The 26,337-nt window shown below is 35.8% G+C and overlaps 1 protein-coding gene across 1 annotated transcript in view; it reads left to right on the top strand.

Moving 5' to 3' along the window:
- TACR3 (tachykinin receptor 3) overlaps window positions 1-22,789 on the top strand; it is a 114,903-nt gene extending 92,114 nt beyond the window's left edge. The window contains exons 4-5 of the mRNA XM_032174803.1: window positions 17,152-17,348; window positions 18,844-22,789. Of these exons, the coding sequence (XP_032030694.1) occupies window positions 17,152-17,348; window positions 18,844-19,156 (510 nt within the window). The 3' untranslated portion in view covers window positions 19,157-22,789. The remainder of the gene's footprint in view (window positions 1-17,151; window positions 17,349-18,843) is intronic.
- The last annotated feature ends 3,548 nt before the right edge of the window (window positions 22,790-26,337 follow it).

Raw genomic sequence — 26,337 nt, forward strand, 5'->3', positions numbered from 1 at the left:
ATATCTGTGTTACAAAAGATAAGTATGATTTGCTAAGTCTAATTAAGAATTATTATCTCTCTAATGACCAGTGATGATGAGCTTTCTTTCATACGTTTCTTGGCCACATAAATGTCTTCTTTTGAGAAGTGTCTGTTCATATCCTTTGCCCACTTATTGATGGGGTTTTTTCTTGTAAATTTGTTTAAATTCTTTGTAGATTCTGGATATTAGCCCTTTGTCAGATGGATACATTGCAAAAAAATTCTCCCATTCTGTAAGTTGCCTGTTCACTCATGGTAGTTTCTTTTGCTGTGCAGAAGCTCTTTAGTTTAATTAGATCCCATTTGCCATTTTGGCTTTTGTTGCCATTGCTTTTGGTGTTTTAATCATGAAGTCTTTGCTCATGTCTACATCCTGAATGGTGTTGCCTAGGTTTTCTTCTAGGGTTTTTATGGTTTTAGGTCTTATGTTTAATTCTTTAATCCATCTTGAATGAATTTTTGTGTAAAGTGTAAGGAAGGGATCCAGTTTCAGTTTTCTGCATATGGCTAGCCAGTTTTCCCAACACCATTTATTAAATACGGAATCCTTTCCCCGTTGATAGTTTTTGTCAGGTTTGCCAAAGATCAGATAGTTGTAGATGTGTGGTGTTATTTCTGAGGCCTCTGTTCTGTTGCATTGGTTTATATATCTGTTTTGGTACCAGTACCATGGTGTTTTGGTTACTATAGCCTTGTAGTATAATTTGAAGTCAGGTAGCCTGATGCTTCCGGCCTTGTTCTTTTAGCTCAGGATTGTCTTGGAAATATGGGCTCCTTTTTGGTTCCATATGAAATTTAAAGTAGTTTTTTCTAATTCTGTGAAGAAAGTCAATGGTAGTTTGATGGGGATAGCGTTGAATCTATAAATTACTTTGGGCAGTATGGCCATTTTCAAGATATTGATTTTTCCTATCCGTGAGCATGGAATGTTTTTCCATTTGTGTCCTCTCTTATTTCCTTGAGCAGTGGTTTGTAGTTCAGTGATCATTAAAAAGTCAGGAAATACAGGCAACCTACAGAATGGGAGAAAATTTTTGCAATCTACTCATCTGACAAAGGGCTAATATCCAGAATCTACAATGAACTCAAACAAATTTACAAGAAAAAATCAAACAACCCCATCAACAAGTGGTCGAAGGATATGAAAGGACACTTCTCAAAAGAAGACATTTATGCAGCCAAAAGACACATGAAAAAATGCTCATCATCACTGGCCATCAGAGAAATGCAAATCAAAACCACAGTGAGATAACATCTCACACCAGTTAGAATGGTGATCATTAAAAAGTCAGAAAACAACAGGTGCTGGAGAGGATGTGGAGAAATAGGAACACTTTTACACTGTTGGTGGGACTATAAACTAGTTCAACCATTGTGGAAGTCGGTGTGGCGATTCCTCAGGGATCTAGAACTAGAAATACCATTTGACCCAGCAATCCCATTACTGGATATATACCCAAAGGATTATAAATCGTTCTACTATAAAGACACATGCACAAGTATGTTTATTGCAGTACTGTTCACAATAGCAAAGTCTTGGAACCAACCCAAATGCCCATCAATGATAGACTGGATAAAGAAAATATGGCACATATACACAATGGAATACTATGCCGCCATAAAAAAGGATGAGTTGATGTCGTTTGCAGGGACATGGATGAAGCTGGAAAACATCATTCTCAGCAAACCAGCACAGGAACAGAAAACCAAACACCGCATGTTCTCACTCATAAGTGGGAGCTGAACAATGAGAACACATAGACACAGGGAGGGGAACATCATACACCAGGACCTGTCAGTAGGTCGGGGGCTGGGGGGTGCTAGATAATGGGTTGATGTGTGCAGCAAACCACCATGGCACGTGTGTAACTATGTAACAAACCTGCACGTTCTGCTTATGTATCCCAGAACTTAAAAGTATATATAATTAAAAGAATTATTATCTAACACTTCCTGTCTGAAGAAATGAAGGGAAGTGTCAGTTGTGGTGTCAGAGCCCTGGCAACTGAAACTGGTTGGCTCCCAGGTAATAAGAAGAATTTACCAACTGTATAGGTTTGAAAAGGAAAGTTTTATTAAATGGAAAATAATGCTGCAGCAGAGTGCAGAGGGGCACTTCAGCAAGAAAGGACTGAGCACACCGCGGTGGATTTTTCCTTAGAGGTATTTATGGATCTTAAAGAGGGAACTTACGGGTCATTTGGACCACAATAGTTACATAGTTCATTGTAAATAATTACATTTGTAGATATTCTGGTGCCTTGATGTCAGTAAGGGTTGCACAATGAGTTTCAACATGCATGCATTCTGGAGATGGATAGAAATTCTAGCTACTTAATAATTGTGGGTAATGAACCCTTGTACCAGATACTGGCTTTAGATAATAAGTAAGTCTAATTACTTCTGAATTCCTCAGATGGAGTTTTGCCTCCACATAGTCTGCTTGATGGCCAGCCACCAGGTGATCTTTGCGCTCCTCAGGAAGTTATTTAGAGAGGTGAACCTGAGTTGACCTCCCAAAGAAGGGATAGAGTATTTTGTAAGCAAAAAAAAAAAAAAAAAAAAAAAGATATCAGGACATTATTTACTTCATTGTAACTACAAATTAGGACATTTTTATACATCATGCTGTCTTAGTTTTCTAGATACTGTAGAAAATATATCTATGTTTAGTGATTTATCTAATTTGCTACTAGGTAAGTACAGAAAAGTATAATTTCAGATATTCTAGATTTATGCTATTTCAAAGAGCAAATAAAGTATTTATGCTTTTAAGATTTCTTTAAAAAAAAAACTGCAAGGGAATCTTAAGACACCAGCAGATTCAACATTTCATACTACAGTATCTAAATACCACTGCATTTTTAAAATGATGAGATGGCTGGTGCGGTGGCTCATGCCTATAATCCTAACACTTTGAAAGGCCAAGGCGGGCAGATCACCTGAGGTCACGAGTTCAAGACCAGCCTGACCAACATGGTGAAACCCCATCTCTACTAAAAATACAAAATTAGCCAGGTGTGGTGGTGCATGCCTCTAATCCCAGCTACTCGTGAGGCTGAGGCAGGAGAATCGCTTGAACCCGGGAGGCGGAGGTTGCAGTGAGCCGGATTGTGCCATTGCACTCCAGCCTGAGCCACAAGAGTGAAACTCCATCTCAAAACATGATAAAAAGATAAGTTATGTCAACACATAGCAAAACATATCTGTTGGTCTGACAAAGGGTGTCAGCTTGGCCTTTTTACCTGGCCAGTCATACTTTCAAAATACAAGATCTCTCCCTGCAACTCCTGGGCGGAGGGGAATAAGAGGGATGAGGTGACCCTATGCCAGGTTGCCAGCAGGCTGGCAGTAGTTTGCAACTGTTTTCTCATTTGTACCCTCTTCTTCAGAAAAGGTAATTGAGGCAGAAGCCCTCTTGACTTTCTCCCTTTCCATGGATGTCAAAGAATCTTAAATTAATTAGCTATTGAGTTGGGACTAAAATAGTCCTTTCAGCAGACCTGCTTCATTCTGAGGTGGCTTTGTTTGACTCTTCTTTATTACTGCACGCAGGGAGATGAGTTTTGTTTTTTTTTTTTTTTTTTTTTTTTTTGGACGGAGTCTCGCTCTGTCGCCCAGGCTGGAGTGCAGTGGCGCAATCTCGGCTCACTGCAAGCTCCGCCTCCCGGGTTCACGCCATTCTCCTGCCTCAGCCTCTCCAAGTAGCTGGGACTACAGGCGCCCGCCACCACGCCCGGCTAACTTTTTTGTATTCTTAATAGAGACGGGGTTTCACCGTGGTCTTGATCTCCTGACCTCGTAATCCACCCGCCTCGGCCTCCCAAAGTGCTGGGATTACAAGCGTGAGCCACCGCGCCCGGCCTGATGAGTTTTTTTTAAGATTGTAAGGCTTGGAGGAATGACGCTGTTACCGACCTACTAGAAAAAAAGTTGTCTTCTTCTTGCAGGGGGTGTTTGTGGTTAATTTTCTCCCTCCTGCCTCCTCCCCTTCCTCCCCTCTTTTCATGTCCTCTGGTGTAGTCTAGTATAATCTAAGAATATGTGAGGTTGTCAATGATTTATACTAATTATCCATTTGTCTTTAAATGTATTTCATGTAAGTGAAGAACGTGGAAGTTGATTGTACCATATGGACACATAAAATATTAAAAGTGTCATGTGCCTATTTCATAGTTTTTAGTTAAGTCTATCGGTATTCATGTAGAGTTAGATAAGTGACTCTTCAACCTTAAGCTGCTATGCTCACTCCACCATTTCAACTTCTTTTCATACTCTTTCACCTTCCTGCTTTAGGAAAACATCTCTTCTCACATAAACCTTAAATGAGCTGTTCCTTAGAGAAATAAGATTCTGTGACTGCCCTTTCACTTAAACATCCCATGAGTATGATAAATGAAGAAAGAAGAAGGGACTACTTCTAAGAGTCTTTAGAAGCACAGCGGATACAAAATGAGTTTTAGCTAAACAGAAATTAAGAAACCTGCTCATCCTAGCACTGAAATTGCCTTTGGAATCTTGAGAAATCACTGCACCTCCTTCGTGTTAAGTTCCCCTTAGTGTTAAGTTCCTCATCCATAAAATGGAGAAAGTATTAATATATTAATATAGTCTAAAGTTTGTTTTAAAGATTAAATAAGCTCATGTATTTTAAAGTTTTTTAATGAATATAAAAATATCACTAAGACTTTTACTGAAAGCAATGATAGACATGACTCCACTGACTCATCTATCAGTGCTTACCCTCAAATATGCCTTGGACTTTACCTCTCTCAAAGAATAATGTAACTATCAGTGTGATTTTCTTTTGATGTTTCTCAAAATGGATGTTAGAACCACCTGGCCAATGCATAGAGTGAAGCACCCCAAAGTGCTGAGCATTGCATTCTGTAATATAGAATCAGTATCAACAGAAATTGGTGACAGGAAGGTAGTAAAGGAAAAGATGTGGAAATTGATGTTTGAAAAGTATGATGAGAAAATTTTTTTTGTTTTTGTTTTTTTATTTTCTTTTTTATTTATTTTATTATTATTATACTTTAAGTTTTAGGGTACATGTGCACAATATGCAGGTTTGTTACATATGTATACATGTGCGATGTTGGTGTGCTGCACCCATTAACTCGTCATTTAGCATTAGGTATATCTCCTAATGCTATCCCTCCCCCCACCCCACAACAGTCCTAAATAAAGGACAGGAGGGAAAATTAGAAAACACTGTTATACCTTGCAGAATTTATTAGACAGAAACTTAAAATACAGAGCCTGGAGTGTTGACAACGATGTCTCTATTGTTGCCAAGTTACAATGTAACAACCCAGCCCACCTCCATGAGTAAGAGCAGAAGACTGAATAAAAAATTTCAGACTCATCCCTTCTCAGACTTTGGGCTAAGATCAAGGGTACAAAATTCCAAATTCCATTCCTATTAGAAGACTATGTTATTACTTTCTTGTAGTTCATTATGAATTAGTATTCTTACTATATGTTATTAATAGTATACTTTTATTACATTTTTGTGTTAATTTGCTAGATGTATACCTTTAAGGTAAACCACATTTAATTTCTTCAAAAAAATTCTTTTTGAAATTGGTCTTCATTATTTGGATGCCTGAAATACTGGTAAATAAATCTTTTTTTTAACAATATTTCAGGCATTCAAATCTATTATTTTTCTAAAGCATAGAAGTTATTTTCTGTTTTAATTCTCTTCTAAAAATAAGTGTAATCAGCTCTGCTCCTTTAGAGGTGAATACCTAAGTGTGATAACTGAGAAGGCTTTGGCTTTAATTAAAGGGACTACTCTTCAGTGTAAGTCCAAGTGACAAATTCAATTGGATTATTGAGCTGTATAAAACCAAGACAAATCAATCACTTCACTCAGCAAGCACACTTTCTGTGAGCTTGTCATTTTTTCTGCTGCAAGGGAATTAGCGTGAAAAACAGTGCTTGTGAGGAAAACCATATATAACCTTAGAAAGGCTCAAATAAAGGAAATAGTAATCTTGATCTATCCCTTACTTCACTGAAAGCAATTCCAGGCAATCCAAACCATTCTGGAAATCTTCATTTTTACTGGGACTCTGTACAGTATTATGCTTCCTACTTTGCTGGAATGAAGCCCTATTGTGTACTATCCTCAGCATCTCAAACATTGTATTTGAGATGTCTGTTCAGGTTGCCATAACAAAACACCATAGACTAAGTGGCTTAAACAACAAAAACATATTCACAATTATAAAGGCTAGAAATGTGAGCTCAAGGTGTCAACAGAGTATTGGCTTATTCTGAGACCTCTTTCCTTGTTTTGCAGATGTCTGCAACCCCATGTCTTCCCATGCTCTTGCATCTGTGTGTCTGTACTAATCTCTTCTTTTAAACATACCTGGCATATTGGTTTAGTGCCTACCATAATAACCTCATCTTAAGTACCTCTTCAAAGACCCTGTGTCAAAACATAGTCACATTCTCAGTTACTGGAAATTGGGACATCAACATAGGAATTTTGGGAGGCTACAGTGCAACCTACAACATTCTGTCCACTCACCCCCTAACATTTCTGTCCTTCTCATGTGCAAAATATATTCACCTCATCCCAAAAGCCCCCAAAGTCTTAACCCATACAAATATCAAATCTAAATTCAAGTCTTACTTATATTGTCATCTAATTGAGATATGGGTGAGACTCAAGGTTTGATTCATCCCGAAGCAAAATTTATCTCCAGCTGTGAACCTGTGAAACCAGAAAAGTTATGTGCTTCCGAAATGGAAAGGTGGGAAAGTCATAGAATAGACATTCCTATTATAAAAGAGAGAAATCAGAAAGAGGAAATGGGTGATGGATCCCAAGCAAATCTGAAATCTAGCAGGACAATTCCATTATATTTTAATGCTAAAGAATAATCTTTCTTTGCTGGCTCAGTGTTATATCCTGCAGGCCCATGAGAACAGTAGCCCTACTCTCTTGATCCTGGGCAGCACTCCAACCACTCTGGACCTGAAAGAGGAGACAGCCCTACCTCGCAGCCTGTGCGCTCTGTACCCATGGTGGCTGCAGCAGCCCTGCCAATCTCTGATTCACCTTTAGGGTCATTGTCCTTTGTAGCTGGGTAGCTCTACTGGCCTGTCCTATAGACACACATCCTATCACAGAAGTCTGGCTGCCTTCCTTAATTTCACCCTGTATCTGTCCCCTTCAGTCAAAATTTGTCAGCATTTCTATTAGTATAACACCATCATTTTTCCTGTCTTCTACAGAGATACCTGATTAGATCATAGGTATCTAATCAGGTATCTCTGTAGGTCATATTCCTATAATCTCTTTATCAAATCCTTATCCACCCATACCTTTAGGGTTTGCTCCAGAACATGCTTTCTCATTTTTTACAATGTGGATCGGCTGAAAATTTTCTGGATCTTTAAGTTCTGGTTCCTTTTTGCTTACAAATTTTTTTTCAATTTTTTTCTTTCCTCTAACAATTTACTACAAGTAGAAACCAGGACATACCTCCAATACTTTGCTTAGAAAATTTCTCAGCTAAATATCCAAGTTCGCCACTTAAAAATTCTACTTTCTGCAAAATATTAGAGCATAATTTGGTTAAGTTCTTTGTTGCTTTATAACAATAATTGCCTTTTTTTCAGAGTCCAATAACATGTTTCTCATTTCCATCTGAGACTTCACAAGAAGTACCTTTAATGTTCATATTTCTGTCAACATTCTATTCATGATGATATCTGTATATCTGAGACTATAAAAATCTTTCTCCATTGCTCTTGTCTTTTTCTTCTGACACCTCATTAGAATTGCCTTTAGTGTTTATCTTTCTACCAGCAGTCTCTTCAAAGCAACCTAGGCTTTTTCTTACATCTTAGAAATTTTCCAGCCTGTACCAGTTGTCCAGTCTTAGAGACTCTTTCCCATGTTTAGGCATTTGTTACAGCAGCACCTCACCTCTCATTACAAAATTCTGTATTAGTTTTCCAGAGCTTCCATAAGAAAATACCACAAACTGGATAGCTTTAAGAACAGAAGTTTACTTTCTCACAATTCTGGAAGGTACAAGTCCAAGATCAAAGTCACAGTCGAGTTTGTTTCTTCCAAGACATCTCTCCTTAGCATACAGATGACCATCTTTCTCCCTGTCTATACATGATATTCCCTTTCTGTGTCTATTTCCTAATCTCTTCTTCTTATAAGGACACCAGTCATATCAAATTAGGATTCACCCTAATGACCTAGTCTTAACTCAATTCCCTTTTTAAAGACACTATCTCTAAATACAGACACACTCTGAGGTACCAGGAATTAGAATATTGACACATGAATTTTGTAGGGGGCACAATTCAGGCCATAAAAAGCCTCTATAAGTTTTCATCTCTAACCATGATGCCATAAAATCAATCTTTATTTTTTCTGATTTAATGTACCTACTTTTCTAATGCCATCAATCTTGTCTTCCTTTTTGTGGTTGCATCTTTTCCTTTGGTTTCAGGCCACTACAGGCCTGAAATGTTACAGTGCTCTCAAAGATCAAGATTACAATGAAAACATAAAGTTACTTTAAAAAGGAAACATGACCAATGAAATGTAAAGAAATAGAGTGCAAGCACAACACACACCCACAAATATTTTCCATAACTGTGTATATATCCACACAGGTTTTTTCATTTGCTTGGGCTTGACATAATTTCTTACAGGCATTGCTCTAGGCTAATGTTAACTGAATGTACATGTTAGTTGGATATGGCAACAGTGCCCAATTTCTTAGATGACACTCACATAAAACGCCTATATTCTCACCCAGTCCTGAAATTACTGGCCAAATTTATCTTCTGAGCCATCCTGCATTCTTTGCAAAGGTATTACTAAGTTCGTATTTACTCATGTGATACTGAAATTCTTTTGTCTTTGAAAGTGAAGCACCAAAAGCCAAACATAAATAGCCTATGAAGTAATACTTTCAATTTTGATGCTTTTTATTAATTTTTAAAACATCTTACCCTTGAGTATATTATTTTAGTCTGCTAATTGGTGCTTAGAAGAAGATGGCCTGATTGGAATAGTTTCAGAAAGAATGGTACCAGTTCCTCCTTGTACCTCTGGTAGAATTCGGCTGTGAATCCATCTGGTCCTGGACTCATTTTGGTTGGTAAGCTACTGATTATTGCCACAATTTCAGAGCCTGTTATTAGTCTATTCAGAGACTCAACTTCTTCCTGGTTTAGTCTTGGGAGGGTGTATGTGTCGAGGAATTTATCCATTTCTTCTACATTTTCTAGTTTATTTGCGTAGAGGTGTTTGTAGTATTCTCTGATGGTAGTTCGTATTTCTGTGGGATCGGTGGTGATATCCCCTTTTTCATTTTTTATTGCATCTATTTGATTCTTCTCTCTTTTCTTATTAGTCTTGCTAGCGGTCTATCAATTTGGTTGATCTTTTCAAAAAACCAGCTCCTGGATTCATTAATTTTTTGAAGGGTTTTTTGTGTCTGTATTTCCTTCAGTTCTGCTCTGATCTTACTTATTTCTTGCCTTCTGCTAGCTTTGAATGTGTTTGCTCTTGCTTTTCTAGTTCTTTTAATTGTGATGTTAGGGTGTCAATTTTGGATCTTACCTACTTTCTCTTGTGGGCATTTAGTGCTATAAGTTTCCCTCTACACACTGCTTTAAATGTGTCCCAGAGATTCTGATATGTTGTGTCTTTGTTCTTGTTGCTTTCAAAGAACATCTTTATTTCCGCCTTCATTTCGTTATGTACCCAATAGTCATTCAGGAGCAGGTTGTTCCATTTCCATGTAGTTGAGTGGTTTTGAGTGAGTTTCTTAATCCTGAGTTCTAGTTTGATTGCACTGTGATCTGAGAGACAGTTTGTTATAATTTCTGTTCTTTTATATTTGCTGAGGAGAGCTTTACTTCCAACTATGTGGTCAATTTTGGAATACGTGTGGTGTGGTGCTGAAAAAAATGTGTATTCTGTTGATTTGGGGTGGAGAGTTCTGTAGATGTCTATTAGGTCTGCTTCTTGCAGAGCTGAGTTCAATTCCTGGGTATCCTTGTTAACTTTCTGTCTCATTGATCTGTCTAGTGTTGACAGTGGGGTGTTGAAGTCTCCCATTATTATTGTGTGGGAGTCTAAGTCTCTTTGTAGGTCACTCAGGACTTGCTTTATGAATCTGGGTGCTCCTGTATTGGGTGCATATATATTTAGGATAATTAGCTCTTCTTGTTGAATTGATCTCTTTACCATTATGTAATGACCTTCTTTGTCTCTTTTGATCTTTGTTGGTTTAAAGTCTGCTTTATCAGAGACTAGGATTGCAACCCCTGCCTTTTCATTTTATGAGGCCAGCATCATCCTAATAAATACCAAAGCCGGGCAGAGACACAACCAAAAAAGGTAATTTTAGACCAACATCCTTGATGAACATTGATGTAAAAATCCTCAATAAAATACTGGCAAACCGAATCCAGCAGCACATCAAAAAGCTTATCCACCATGATCAAGTGGGCTTCATCTCTGGGATGCAAGGCTGGTTCAACATATGCAAATCAATAAATGTAATCCAGCATATAAACAGAACCAAAGACAAAAACCACATGATTATCTCAATAGATGCAGAAAAGGCCTTTGACAAAATTCAACAACTCTTCATGCTAAAAACTCTCAATAAATTAGGTATTGATGGGATGTATCTCAAAATAATAAGAGCTATCTATGACAAACCCACAGCCAGTATCATACTGAATGGGCAAAAACTGGAAGCATTCCCTTTGAAAACTGCCACAAGACAGGGAGGCCCTCTCTCACCACTCCTATTCAACATAGTGCTGGAAGTTCTGGCCAGGGCAATTAGGCAGGAGAAGGAAATAAAGGGCATTCAATTAGGAAAAGAGGAAGTCAAATTGTCTCTGTTTGCAGATGATATGATTGTATATCTAGAAAACCCCACTGTCTCAGCCCAAAATCTCCTTAAGCTGATAAGCAACTTCAGCAAAGTCTCAGGATACAAAACAAATGTACAAAAATCAGAAGCATTCTTATACACCAATAACAGACAAACAGAGAGCCAAATCATGAGTGAACTCCCATTCACAATTGCTTCAAAAAGAATAAAATACCTAGGAATCCAACTTACAAGGGATGTGAAGGACCTCTTCAAGGAGAACTACAAACCACTGCTCAATGAAATCAAAGAGGATACAAACAAATGGAAGAACATTCCATGCTCATGGGTTGGAAGAATCAATATTGTGAAAATGGCCATACTGCCCACGGTAGTTTATAGCTTCGATGCCATCCCCATCAAGCTACCAATGACTTTCTCCACAGAATTGGAAAAAACTACTTTAAAGTTCACATGGAACCAAAAAAAGCCCGCAACACCAAGTCAATCCTAAGCAAAAAGAACAAAGCTGGAGGCATCACGCTACCTGACTTCAAACTATACTACAAGGCTACAGTAAGCAAAACAGCATGGTACTGGTACCACAACAGAGATATCAACCAACGGAACAGAACAGAGCCCTCAGAAATAAATAATGCTGCATATCTACAATTATCTGATCTTTGACAAACCTGACAAAAACAAGCAATGGGGAAAGGATTCCCTATTTAATAAATGGTGCTGGGAAAACTGGCTAGCCATATGTAGAAAGCTGAAACTGGATCCCTTCCTTACACCTTATACAAAAATTAATTCAAGATGGATTAAAGACTTACATGTTAGACCTAAAACCATAAAAACCCTAGAAGAAAACCTAAGCATTACCATTCAGGACATAGGCATGGGCAAGGACTTCATGTCTAAAACACCAAAAGCAATGGCAACAAAATTGACAAATGGGATCTAATTAAACTAAAGAGCTTCTGCACAGCAAAAGAAACTACCATCAGAGTGAACAGGCAACCTACAGAATGGGAGAAAATTTTCGCAACCTACTCATCTGACAAGGGGCTAATATCCAGCATCTACAATGAACTCAAACAAATTTACAAGAAAAAAAACAACCCCATCAAAAAGTGGGCAAAGGACATGAACAGACACTTGTCAAAAGAAGACATTTATGCAGCCAAAAAACACATGAAAAAATGCTCATCATCACTGGCCATCAGAGAAATGCAAATCAAAACCACAATGAGATACCATCTCACACCAGTTAGAATGACCATCATTAAAAAGTCAGGAAACAACAGGTGCTGGAAAGGATGTGGAGAAATAGGAACACTTTTACACTGTTGGTGGGAATGTAAACTAGTTCAACCATTGTGGAAGTCAGTGTGGCGATACCTCAGGGATCTAGAACTAGAAATACCATTTGACCCAGCCATCCCATTACTGGGTATATACCCAAAGGACTATAAATCATGCTGCTATAAAGACACATGCACATGTATGTTTATTGTGGCACTATTCACAATAGCAAAGACTTGGAACCAACCCAAATGTCCAACAATGATAGACTGGATTAAGAAAATGTGGCACATATACACCATGGAATACTATGCAGCCATGAAAAATGATGAGTTCATGTCCTCTGTAGGGACATGGATGAAACTGGAAATCATCATTCTCAGTAAACTATCGCAAGGACAAAAAACCAAACACCACATGTTCTCACTCATAGGTGGGAATTGAACAATGAGAACACATGGACACAGGAAGGGGAACATCACACTCCAGGGACTGTTGTGGGGTGGGGGGAGAGGGGAGGGATAGCATTAGGAGATACACCTAATGCTAAATGACGAGTTAATGGGTGCAGCACACCAACATGGCACATGGATACATATGTAACAAACCTGCACATTGTGCACATGTACCCTAAAACTTAAATAAAAAAAAAGAAAAAGATGGCCTGAAATTTTTACTTAAAGGAAAATAATGATCCATTTGAGAACATTTGTACAGACAACAGATATGAACAAGTGGTAGGGTGTGGTCCATGGGATGATTCTTAAAACATATGCTCTAAGAAGATTCTAATCAAAACAAGAGGTTTTGTTTTGTTTTGTTTTTTTGTCACACCAAGCTGCCCATTTTTATTCCAAGCATTTAGAAAGAATCAATCCTGGAGCAAAGAATATGACCCCTAGAGTTTTCTAAATAGTTGTCAGCATTTTAGTTAACTTCCTAAACTAATTTTTGCTTTTACAACCCAAACCTCAAAATCATCCATCCTATACTAATTTAATGTGATGGATAAGAACAGCTGTAGGCATTTCAGTTCTAATCTGTATGGCATACAAAAATCTAAGATCTTTCCCCTTCCATACATGAAGGAAAGCTATGCAAAGTTTATTCTCACTAATATATGAGGACATGCAGTTCCATCCTGCCTATGTAGTTGGATTCTTAACTGCTAAAAATAGGCACTATAACTTTGTAAGGGCTACATTACATGTCCCCACTTTCCTCCTTCATCCTGCTTGTAAGCTTCCAAGGATAATGGGTAGCCACCCACTTAATAACATTATTAAGACACGATGAGAGATTTGAACCTTCTCTGTCCCAGATTGTCATCTTGCCTAAAAATCTCAAGAATTTCTGAAAGTGTACCGTCTGATTCTTTTTTCTCTTTAACAGTTCATAGCCTGTCTGCACTAGTACCATTGTTCAGCCATGCAATACAGTGGTAACTGCTCATAGCACCTGCACATCTATCATTGCTCAAGCTTCATGCTTCAAAGAGCTCTTTTCTTTGGCATTTCATCAGGAGGGTGATTTCAATTTTGTGATTTCAGCATTTCACAAAGCAAGACAATTTCTCCCACCCAAGAGCCTATGTTTGCATTCACATCAAAACTAGAGTCCAGAAAGTTCATCATCTGAAATAACACTACAAGATTTTGTAAGCAGAGTGCCAAGGTAACAGTATTATATAGAAATAAGTACAGAAAATATATTATAGCAGCTGTTTCACTTTTAAAAATTTCTGTGGAATATTTTAAGCATTTCTTAAAATTTTTTAAATATGTTTATAAATCTTTCGCAAGAAGTCCTAAAGGCCCTCTTTATGTGAGTTAAAAGCTATCTGAAGTCTCTGTTCCATTTTCCACATGCATTTTAATTTTTGCATGTTTGTCTGAACTTTTTGCACTTTGAAAATTGAAATTTACCTAAAAGGACTGATAGCCTTAGTAGGTTTTCAGCAATTGTCGGAAAACAATTTTGTGCATAGGGAGTTTGTAGTCAGTCTGTATAAAATGATTCAAATACAATTTATGTTAACATTCTCAAAGATATTTTACTTGCTCTTAACATTTGCTTAGAATGAAATCTAATGCTTTCATGTGCCCCATAAAAATAATTAATATTAGGCCGGGTGCAGTGTCTCACACCTGTAATCCCAGAATTTTGGGAGGCCGAGGTGGGTGGATCACAAGGTCAGGAGTTTGAGACCAGCCTGGCTACTATGGTAACACCCTGTCTCTACTAAAAATACAAAAATTAGCCGGGCGTGGTGGTACACTCCTGTAATCCCAGCTACTTGGGAGGCTGAGGCAGAAGAATTACTTGAACCTGGGAGGCAGAGGTTGCAGTGAGCCAAGATCGCACCACTGCACTCCAGCCTGGGTGACAAAAGTGGGACTCCATCTCAAAAAAAAAAAAAAAAAGTTATATTATTTTTGGACTCATTCTCTTTTTAAACTTGTTTGCCTTGAAAGCAGAAATAGCAGTAAATTCCATGCTCATTTTACATACACATGTCCATCTTCTTAAATGAAAACCAAATGATACTAGTAATTGATAACTGAGTAAAATCTTAGACATTACTTAACTGTCTGTGTCTTTCAGTTTCTTTTGTTTTATAGTCACTTTCACTTGTTCATTTAAAAAATTTCTGAGTACCCTTTATGTATGAAGTCCAGTCTAGGTGCCTGAAATACACAAATGAACAAAACAAACAGAAAATCCTTGCTCTTCTATAGTCCAGCATCAGGAGACACAAAATAAAGAAAAAACATAACAAACTGAAGAGAAAGAGCAAGCTAAGAGGTTCTGGGAGAGCTGGAAGGGCAGATTGTGATTTTAAATTAGTTGGTCAGAATAGCACTCAAAGAAAAAATGACAATTGTGCAATGGCTTGAAGGAGGTGAGGTACTTAAACCCTGGGAATCATGGCTAGAAGAGTGTTCTAGGTAGAGGGAGGAGCCAGGGAAAATAATCTATGGCTGGAGCTTAACTACGCTGTTCAAGGAATAGTAGAATGCTCACAAATTCAACAATGAAAACATCAGTAGACCCATTTCATTTAGTCTAATATCCTCTGAGCCTACAGTTAGTAGGCATGTATTGAGTCATTCTTTATTACAATAAACTAGTACATTCGCATATTATTTTAAATTTTATCTGCACATTTTCATACTCACCACATTTCAATGCATGCATTTTTATTAAAATTGTACATTTCCTTTTTTTCATTATATTGTAAACTTCAGGATGAGGAATTGGTCCTCAACCACTGTTTTTCTCAATGTTATTTTCTAGACTCAAGATATTCAACAGATGTTTTTATCTGTAAATAGAGGGTAAAAAGACAAGAAAGATCTTTCTTAGTTACATGAATCACAGTGGTCAGACCTTTGGGTTTTTGCCTCAATTTCCTAATGTGCAATTGAAAGACAATTGTTAAATATGTAAAACATTGCATAAATGTAAATTAAATTATATCACTTGTTTTTGACAAATACATGAATTATGAATAGGAAATCTGAGAAATAAAATGCAAAAATACAAAAGCAGTTTTTCAGAAGAAAGCAATGTAATTTAAAGAACACTGGGAAAATCAAAAGATGTTATGTGGTGTGGCCAGTGATGACATTTTGTGAGCTGTTGACCTGGATTTTCAACTCTGATGGCCAATTTCCATCTGCTCAATGCTGGTCACCTGGATGGTACAGTGATTTGGCCCTTAGGGAAGAGTTACCTTCCACATTGATCCATTTCATGCTTTGTCTATTTCTAAAATCACGTCTTTCCTGACTAAACCTTGCCAACCTTCATTTGAATCCCTAATTTGCAGTCAAATGACAAGTCCATTTCATAAATACTGTATCTTCCTAGTTCTGAGGTGCCTCATAGGCCCTTTACATCAGAGCTTTCCTTGATTTGTTTTAATCTGACTGCAGGTAAGCTTCAAAATTGTTTAGCTTAAAGTATCTTATTTTAAACTTTTTACTATTTCCAAATTCCCAAAAGAGACATGAACATTGTTCATTGTACATTGCTATTTATTATTCATTCATTCTATATCTATTTATCTCCAGCTATATACCAAGGACTATGACAGATGCTGGGAGTAAAAAGATAATTAAGACATTCTGTCTTCAGGAATTTTAGGCCTAGTGGAAGAGAATAGCTGACATTCTACTTTGATTAGAGCTGTCCAGGATATTATCATTCACAAGTATACAATCAAAGGAAATGGCCTATGCTTACCAAAGTCATAAAAGCTAATGCATAAAACAGTTGCATAAACCAATAACCTATTTGCAAATCTAAAGTTAGTATTTTCCTCACACTAATGTGAATATTTACACATAATCACTATTTGGGGAAATCTTCCCCAATATCAGATTATAAGAGAAACCAAATTAATATTCATAAGGTTGCGTAGTGAGCAGGCTATTAAAGAAATCTGAATAGTCTTAAGCTATAGTCAGGCTATAAAAGAGTACTGACTTGAACAAACCCAGCCCTAGCAGCCTAGTAAACCTCCATAGTGACTTAACAGTTGATTTCCTGGGATAATGTCTCCACTATTGTACAATGCAGGCTACACAGCCACATCCTAGTTCCTATCTCTCTTTGTTCCAGGCTCTCTGGGTTTTTGTAAACACTTATTTTCTTCAGGCCAATCAAAATATATTTTTCTGTGTTTGAGTTAGCACTACCCATTCACTTAGATAGGTAGAAATGAATAGTGACATAGCATACTTTCTTGAGACTTACGTTAGGCAACTGTGCCTATATTGCTTCACCATTTTTTAATATATTGACTATTCCCTAGGCAATGATGTGTATTTAACTGTATTGGCAGAAAAGCATGATTTGCAACAAGCTATTGGAACTATTATATTTAATGAGTATTATATTTGTCAAAAATGACTTTTTTTTCTTTATAGGTTGTCAAAATGATGATTATTGTTGTCATGACATTTGCTATCTGCTGGCTGCCTTATCATATTTACTTCATTCTCACTGCAATCTATCAACAACTAAATAGATGGAAATACATCCAGCAGGTCTACCTGGCTAGCTTTTGGCTGGCAATGAGCTCAACCATGTACAATCCCATCATCTACTGCTGTCTGAATAAAAGGTAAAAACAAAACTATGAAATGCAAGTTGCTTGTCACACCCACCTTCGCTGAAAACATACGATGTTGTTCCATTTTCTTGGTGCAAATTCAGAATGCAGAAAGAAGGGAAAATTTAAGAGTTCACTGAGAGAGGCACAGGCTTTATCTTTTAAGACTCCCATACACACTTTATAAAGCATAACACATTAATAATTAGATGACCCAAATAATGATCTTGGGGTTCTAACTGGATGATTCTTCTATGGGCCAACTTCTTCCTCCAAAACCTCAGAATTTTACCTGCCAAAGAAAAAGAAGTGCCCTCATGATTGAAGGAGAATTGAAAATATGCTCAAATCCTCAAAGAAATAAAGATACTTTCTAGAAATTCTTGAATAATTTCTATAAGATGGAGAGATGATGGCATATGTGAGCGGACTTTATTAAAAAGGATATGTTGTAAACAAATAAACTTTGAAGTAGAAGGTTTTGTAAAAGCAATGGGACCTCCAGTCCTCCTTCCTGCATTGTGAGGTGGGGTGAGTAAGAAAGCATGCAGCCTCTATGGAGATGGCTTGTGAAGAAATCACGGTGGTCAAGGGAAAGATGCTTATAAAGTTAAAAAATGAAAAGTGAGAATATTTATAGTCAAATATAAGACTAGAAAAAAAAAAAGATAAAATCTGCTTTCCAGATAAAAATACCTTGGTTGTACTGGTCAGCACATGAAGGGATAGGGTTAAATTTCACAGGGCTGGTAAGTCCTGTAATAAGCCAATGTGTTTTTTTCGCAAGTAGAATTGGGACTTTATGTAAGTAACTGCATGAGTTAAATCCTAAGCTCTCTTCCCAGTTGGGGTTCTACCACACCGTGCCTTAAGTTTGTTAAATATGTAATTAACTCTTGCTTTTTTTTCACTAATTGCATAAGCCATATCTCAATTCCCGCCACCCCACAAGCATTACATCCACTTTTAATCAACTTCATTTAATGGTTTACAAAGATAAGGATTTTGCACTTTCATACATGATTAGATAAAAACCATCAAGATTAGCAATTAATTCTAACATTAAATGAGACTTTAATTTATAAATATGTAATCATTTCTGAAAGAAACTATTTTGAAATATATCATTTTTAAGTGCCTTAACTGGCCAGCCTAATTCAATTATATCTATGTAAATGCATACAATTATTTTAGAAAAATATACTGTTTCTTTAACACATTGATTACCTGATGCTATGCGTTTGCTGTTGATGACTTCTCACTGATGGGAATGAGATGCTTTTCATTGCTGGGAATCAATGCTTCTCATTAATGGGAAATTAAGATTCAATTCGAACAAGAACTAAATGATTAACAATACTGTGACATAAATTCTAAGAGTTTGGCTGAAAACCAAACTCAAAAACTGTGTTGTTATAACTGCCTTACGCAGAATTTTCTGTGGCAGCTGAAAGACATATCTGCTTGAAAAAGTAACTTTTTCTTTCTGCGGCCTGCTTTTCCTCAGATTTCGAGCTGGCTTCAAGAGAGCATTTCGCTGGTGTCCTTTCATCAAAGTTTCCAGCTATGATGAGCTAGAGCTCAAGACCACCAGGTTTCATCCAACCCGGCAAAGCAGTATGTACACTGTGACCAGGATGGAGTCCATGACAGTCGTGTTTGACCCCAGCGATGCAGACACCACCAGGTCCAGTCGGAAGAAAAGAGCAACGCGAAGAGACCCAAGTTTCAATGGCTGCTCTCGCAGGAATTCCAAATCTGCCTCCACCACTTCAAGTTTCATAAGCTCACCCTATACCTCTGTGGATGAATATTCTTAATTCCATTCCCTGAAGTAAAAGATTAGTGTGAGGCCATTATTGTGCCAGTCTAGGCCCCCATTCTCCTATTTATCAGTCCTGTCCTATATACTCTCTAGAAACAGAAAGCAATTTTTAGGCAGCTATGGTTAAATTGAGAAAGGTAGTGTATAAATGTGACAAAGACACTAATAACATGTTAGCTTCCACCCAAAATAAAATGGGTTTTAAATTTATTCTTTGAAAACTCTAAATTATTATATGCAATGAACAAAAATATGTCAGAAAAATACTTGTAAACTCACCAGTCTATCTCATTTACAAATTGCAATATACATTTGTGACATTAAAATGACATATAGTTTTTCCAAGAGATTAAAGAATCTTTAAAACATAATATTGTAAGTGAAGGGAAACAAAATCTATATAAAATAGACTTTTTTTGCCTAGAGAAATAAAATGGGAAAAAAAGTTAAATGATTCATTTTCCCACTAGAGTAGTGGAAAATTAACCTCAAGAAGTAGGAACTGAAAATCTTTGCTCAAGAAAACTCATTTTGTACAATGTAAAGTTTTAAAGATTTAAAGATTTCTTCCATGGCATTTAACTGAAAAGGAAATCTAGTTAAATCATTAGGCAAATGTATATTTATTTATTTCATTCTCTTGATGATTTTTTTTCTGAGAAAGTGAAATTTTAAAAAATTATATACTTTTTGACCATTACTTATTTTTGAATACCAAGCTAAAAAGTAGTCAGTTAAGACCCTAAGAATATATAGAAAATTCTTATCATTCTTTTTCTTTTTCACAGATTTTTTAAATAGCTAGATTATAAAACAGTAAAGGTACATTCCAATAAATAGGGGAAGAATACTATTTGTGTTCTCTTCCTCTCTCCTCACTGAAAATAGAATAAGGACTAGGAGAAAATATCAGAAAGTATCTTCAAAGGCAACTCCTTAGGGAAAAAAGTCGTAAGTGTGACAAAAGAATATATGGTTGAAAAATGCCAATATATGGTACATATGAGTAAACTAGGCAAGGTGTGGAAAAGCGAATTACCTCTTAGAAAACAAATCTGCACAACAGTTTGGATACATGTGAACTAATACCAGCTGAGCAAGAGGGTGAGTTTAACACACATCCTTCCACAGAAAGACCTTTTCTTTCATTTGCTTAGATTATTCAGAAGTCTTACCAGAAAGAAATGAGATAATAGTCCTAAGAAAGCATCAATTTTACTAGAAGAAGACATATACTAGCACATTTCTGAGGCTCATAACATAACAAGAAATAGGTTTAAGTGTAAAAAGTAACATCCAGGCCTCAGTGCTTACAGATCATCTTTCCTTGAATTAGGGATACTGTTAATCCTGCTTAAGAAAGCAGAAACTTTCTGAGAATGTGAATGTGTAGTACGAGCTTCTCCTTTAAACTATTCGGTTTGATTTTTAAAGATATTTGTCTAAAATAATACTAACACTTTATTGTTGTGCCTCCAACAATATTAAAACAAAGTATTTTTGAAGAACAGAATAAAAGCAAATATTCAATGGCAAATCATGGTCTATTTCTCAAATCTCTTCCCTAGTTTGTAGCCCAAACCAGAAATATCCAATTGTTACAAAGTGTTCAGAGTCTAAACAAGCTAAATATATGTGTTCCAGCTGAATTTCTTCTCATGATACCAATAAACGAAGAGACACACACACATACGAATGTGCCTACACATTCAATCATTTAATGAATGCAACAACTTCAAAGAATTAAAATTGAATACTGAAATAATACGTGGTCATTACAGCATTGCCATATGCTCAATAAAGTCTGTGAAGCTTCTGTGCATGTTTTAAATAAGCAGATTTATTATTATATAGTATCTAATTGTTTGAATATGTTTTTGAATGTTCATTCTTAAAACATATGAATGTTTATCATACAATGTTAAAGTGTCAAGAAAAAGCCTAATATGTAAAAACAGTTATCATTTTCTTAAATTTATGAATGATATGGTACTAGCATTAATTAGTGTTCTAGACATATGGAACCATATTCAGCTGTAAAATACGAGTGTGAAGTTTAGCCCTCAAATTTAATGTCGTCAGCCACTACCAAAGCATCATACATTTGAAAAATGTAACTCCTGGCCCTCACATATTAGAGAAATTCAGTAGAATTTTCTAAGACATTTATTTCTAAGGAAAAATACTGGCCTCGTCAGTTGGATTGTTGGTTTGGTTTGGCTTCTGTGAACATACATATTGTTGTGTTGCTTACCGAGCACCTCCCTTCTAGTGTGACAGAAATACCCAGACAGTATTTTTTCAGTGCTTTCCAGAAAAAAGCTGGCATCATTCACTCACTACTCATGGCCCTTAAACTGAGACCTATAGGCAGAATTTTTTAAGTTCAAAAATTTAAACGACAATAGTAAAACAAGAGAAATATAAAAGAGAAGATTTTCACCCTTTTGTCTGAATTTTGACAATAAGAATTACAGAATAATGCACAAAATCAAATTCAATGAGATTCATTTTTTAAATAAAGTCATGCCAGTGTTTTCATATTTGCTAAGCTTTGAAAGAATCTGCCTTCAAAATTGACTCTACCCTCTGTTTCTAAAGTTCAGTACGAATCTTTCCATTGTTTGAAGGCAAACACTGGCTCAGACTACTAGGCAGATGGTTAAAACAGCCCAGGTTTTTTTATTTAAATCAGTATCAGAAAAATTCAAAATACTTTTAAACAAATATGAAAGAATCAAAAAGGCTTACATCATTGTAAGTATTCTCTTTTAAACAAAATACATTAAATCAAAAATAAACATTGCTTACTATTTTGCATCTGGACAAAGTACAAGATATTGAAATTACCTGTATGGGAAAATATTAAAGCAGACATAGTTATTACAGAATCCACTCTCACACTTTTTTTTTTAACAAGTACCGCACACTGTTGCATTATTCCATCTTCTAACTTCATGATGGTGACATTTCTGACCCAGCAGCTGAATTCATGTCCTTTTCCAGATCCTGCCAATGTCTTATAAACAGTGAACTGAGCAATTTCAGAGTGAACCTCACCCTTACAAAGCACATAAAGAATACCAAGAAGCCTGGTATCAAGCCTATGAAATACAAAATAAATGTGAAAAATAAATGCTGGCCAGCTCAACATTTGAATTTCATTTTTGCAAATGCAAAATTTCCTCTAAAACTTTCTGATTAGTACCTGGTAAACTATTTCATCAAATAGAAAAGCAGGAGAATTACAAATATTTCTCACACTTATAACAGTAACAATTTCCTACCTATCATTGGTAATATTTCAAAAGCTAAGGAAATCCAGAATGACATGGACCATGTAGAAAAATAAGGTTGGAATAATTTCCCTTAGGGCCAAGCAGGAATAGAGAATAAAGTTCAGTAGGGCTGTACAAGGTCATTAGTTTTGTGTTTTCATATATATATATGAAAAATCTGTTTATATAAGAAGTAAATGTATATAAAGTTTGTAGTGAATAAAGTATTTTCAAGTTGTAATTATATTGAATATGTTTAATATATTTACACCCTTTGCATATGTGATAATGTGACAGATTTAATTTCTATTTTTTCTTTAAAAACATTAAAACTAATATTAAAAGTAAAAGAAGTCGTACTACTTTCCTCTTGGCTAGTAAAATATATGTTATGGAGGTTCCTCTCTTTTCTAAACACACTTACCCAGCCATTCCTCAAAAACTACATTGTGCTTCCTTGTTGATTTTTCCTCATAGAAGTCTAATTTTCCTGTTATTGATTCAGAAAAAAAAAAAATTTATGGGGATAAAATTCTCAAAATATAAAAAAAATTCTGCTTAGAGAGCTGGTGAATTGGAAGGGAGGGTCAAAAGTGCATGTAGCTGAGTAATGAAGCATAGGAATTTTAGAGTTGTGACAACCAGGATAGTCCAACCAACAGACTTGGGTTACATCCAATCTTCACTAACAGTTTACCAGAGGACTTCAAGCAAGGGATTCTCTGCTCTAAGCTTCACTTAAGTCATCAGTGAAGAAGGGAAAAATAATAATTTCTCCAAAGTGCTGATATGAGAACTAAATGAGCTAATGCATAAATAGGGCAGAGCCAAACGAAAAAAATAAATGTTCAAAAACATTATTACAATAGTCTCCACCCCATTTCCTTTATACAGTTGATTCTCAATAAAGTAACCAGAATGATTATTTTAAAACAGCATCACATCATCTTGCCCCTCTACTCAAAACCCTCTACTGCCTTCCCATTTAACTCAAAGAAAAAGCCAGAATTTTTACAATGGCCTAGAAGTACTTTTATGATGTGGCCTTTTCTAACTTTCCTCCTTTCACCTATTCTTTCCTGTGCTCATCAGGATTCACGGATCCATCTACATTGGCTTCCTTATTGTTCTGTAACTTTGCCAAGCATGCTACAACCTCAGGACCCATACTGACTATTCCTTCCTTATAGAATGCTGGCCACCAAGATAGTGGCATGACAAACTTCTTCATTTCACCAAATCTTTCCCCAATAAGGCCAATCCTGATTACCTTATTTAAAATTGCATATCTTCTCCCCCTCAGCAACATGCACAATTTTTCCCTATCCTCCATCCTGACGTTTATTGTTTCATAGCATTTATCACCTTCCAGAATACTATATAATTTACTAATTCATTATATTTATTGTATATCTCCCCAATTAAAGTGTAAGCTCTATTAGGGTCTGGACTCATTAATAGTTATTGAATGAATGAATGAGTTTTTTAAAATAATAAAATAATCTGAAAATAAATTTTAAAAGAATTGATTTCTTATCAGAAATTATGAAGGCCAGAAGGCAATGGGATGATATTATTTAAGGTGCTGGAAAAAAAATATTCTAATCCATCATAACTATCCTTCAAAAAATGAGGAAGAAATTAAGATGTTCTCAAATAAACAAAAACCAAGAGAGTCCTTTATCAGTAGGCCTGCCCTACACAAAATGCTAAAGGGTGTTTTTAAGGTTGATATTGAAGCACACTAGGCAGTAACTCAGTGCCGTTGAAGAAATAAAGCTCTCTGGTGACTACCTGTGCAAATATAAAATCCAGTGTTATTGTATTGTAGTTGCATTTTTGATTCATAATTTCACTTTTAATTTACAACACCATTTAAAAGAAATATAAAAATAATTATGATCCATTATTAAGAACATGATGTATAAATATATAATTGATGATAACAACATAGAAGTGGGGACAGAATTGTCCTGGAGCAGAGAATTTTCTATGCTATTGAAGTTAAATTGATATCAATTAAAACTAGATTGTCATAAACTTAAGATGTTAAAGTATTCCCATGCAATTGCAAATAAAATATCTTTAAAAAATAATACAAAAAAGGAAATGAAAGGGCACACAAAATGGTTTAACTACAAAAAGTAAATTGAATACAAAAGGAGTCAATGAAAGAGGAAATTAGAAACAAAAATGGCCTAAGGCTTACAGAAAACAATTGCAAAATGATTGAAATAACCCTTTCTTCTCAGTAACTGCTTTAAATGTAAACAGATTAAAACTATCCAACCAAAAGGCAAAAATTGGCATAATGAATAGAAAAAAACAGTGATCCAACTACACACTTTCTACAAGAAACTCCCTTTAGATCTACAGCTACAAATAGGATAAAATATATTTCATGTAATACAGTAACTAAACAAGAACTGAGTTAGCTATACCAACAGATAAAATAGACCTCAAGTGAAAAACTATTTCAAGGGACAAAGAAGGATATTACATAACTCTAAAAGGCTCAACTCATCAAGAAGATATAATGATTGTAAATGTAAACGCACCTAACAACAGAGCTCCAAAATGTATAAAACATATATTGACAGAAATAGAACAATAGTTCTACAGTAATATAATACTTGAAGACTCTAATACCCTCCCCTTTCAATAATGGACAGAACATCTACAGAGATAGTTAATAAGAAAATAGAGAACATACACAATACTATGAACCAACTAGTCAAAACATACACATCTAGAAACCATGGAAAGTGAAACCACAAATAAGTGGGGACTACTGTACACCACTGTCTTTTCTGGTTCCCCAGCTTGTGGAAAGCAGATCATGAGACTCTTCAGCCTCCATAATTATTTGAGCAATTAGGGAATTGGAAATCAAAACCACAATGAAATACCACTTCATACCTACCAGGATAGCTATAATCAAAAAGACAGACAATAACATACTGTGGCAAGAATGTGGAGAAACTGAATGCATTGAATATGGATACACTGAAATTGAATTGAGTGTAAAATGGTGCAGCCACCATGGCAAACACTTCATCAATTTCTCAATATGTTAAACACAGAATCACCATAGGACCCCAGATATTCTACTCCTAGGTGTCTACTCAAGAGAAATGAAAGCATAAATTCACACACAACTTATACACAGACGTTCATAGCAACATTATTTATAATAGCAAAAAACTGAAAGCAACCTAACTACCTATCAACTGATGAATGGATAAATAAAACATGGAATTGCAATAAAATGAAATTTTATTTGGCAATCCATAATAAGAAATACTGATTTGTACTATGACATAGACTAATCCCAAAACCATTATGCTAAGTGAAAGAAGCCAGCCACAAAAGACGATATACTGTATAATTCCAATTCTATGAAATAAATAGAATAGTTAAATCTAAAGAAAAAGAAATTAGCTTTGTAGTTGTCTGGTTGCCTAGTGTTGAAGGAGAGAGGAAGGAGTGTAAAAGGATAATGACTGTGAAGAGGCACACAGTTTCTTTTTGGAATGATGAGAATATTTTAAAATTAGATTATTGGGTTGGCTGCACAACTCTGTAAATATACTAAAAACTACTGGATTGAACATTTAAATGTGTAAATTATATATCAGTAAACCTATTAAAAAATAAGGGTTTTATTAAGCAAAAGTCAATGACCTATGTCTTTTAAAGGAATGCTAAGGAAAAAAATTATCAAATCAGCAAGCAAAACAGTTGAAGAAACCTTAAAAAGTAACTTATAAAATAATGAATCAGTTTCTGTCTTTGCAAATGGAACTGGAATTTTTTATTAATATTTCCTTTAATTATGAACATAACTCTGAAACCATACATAGAAATTTCCTTCAGGAAATTCCAGTCCATAGGTAGA

The sequence above is a fragment of the Hylobates moloch genome, unplaced genomic scaffold (genome assembly GCF_009828535.3).
Source record: "Hylobates moloch isolate HMO894 unplaced genomic scaffold, HMol_V3 SCAFFOLD_2, whole genome shotgun sequence".
NCBI lineage: Eukaryota > Metazoa > Chordata > Mammalia > Primates > Hylobatidae > Hylobates > Hylobates moloch.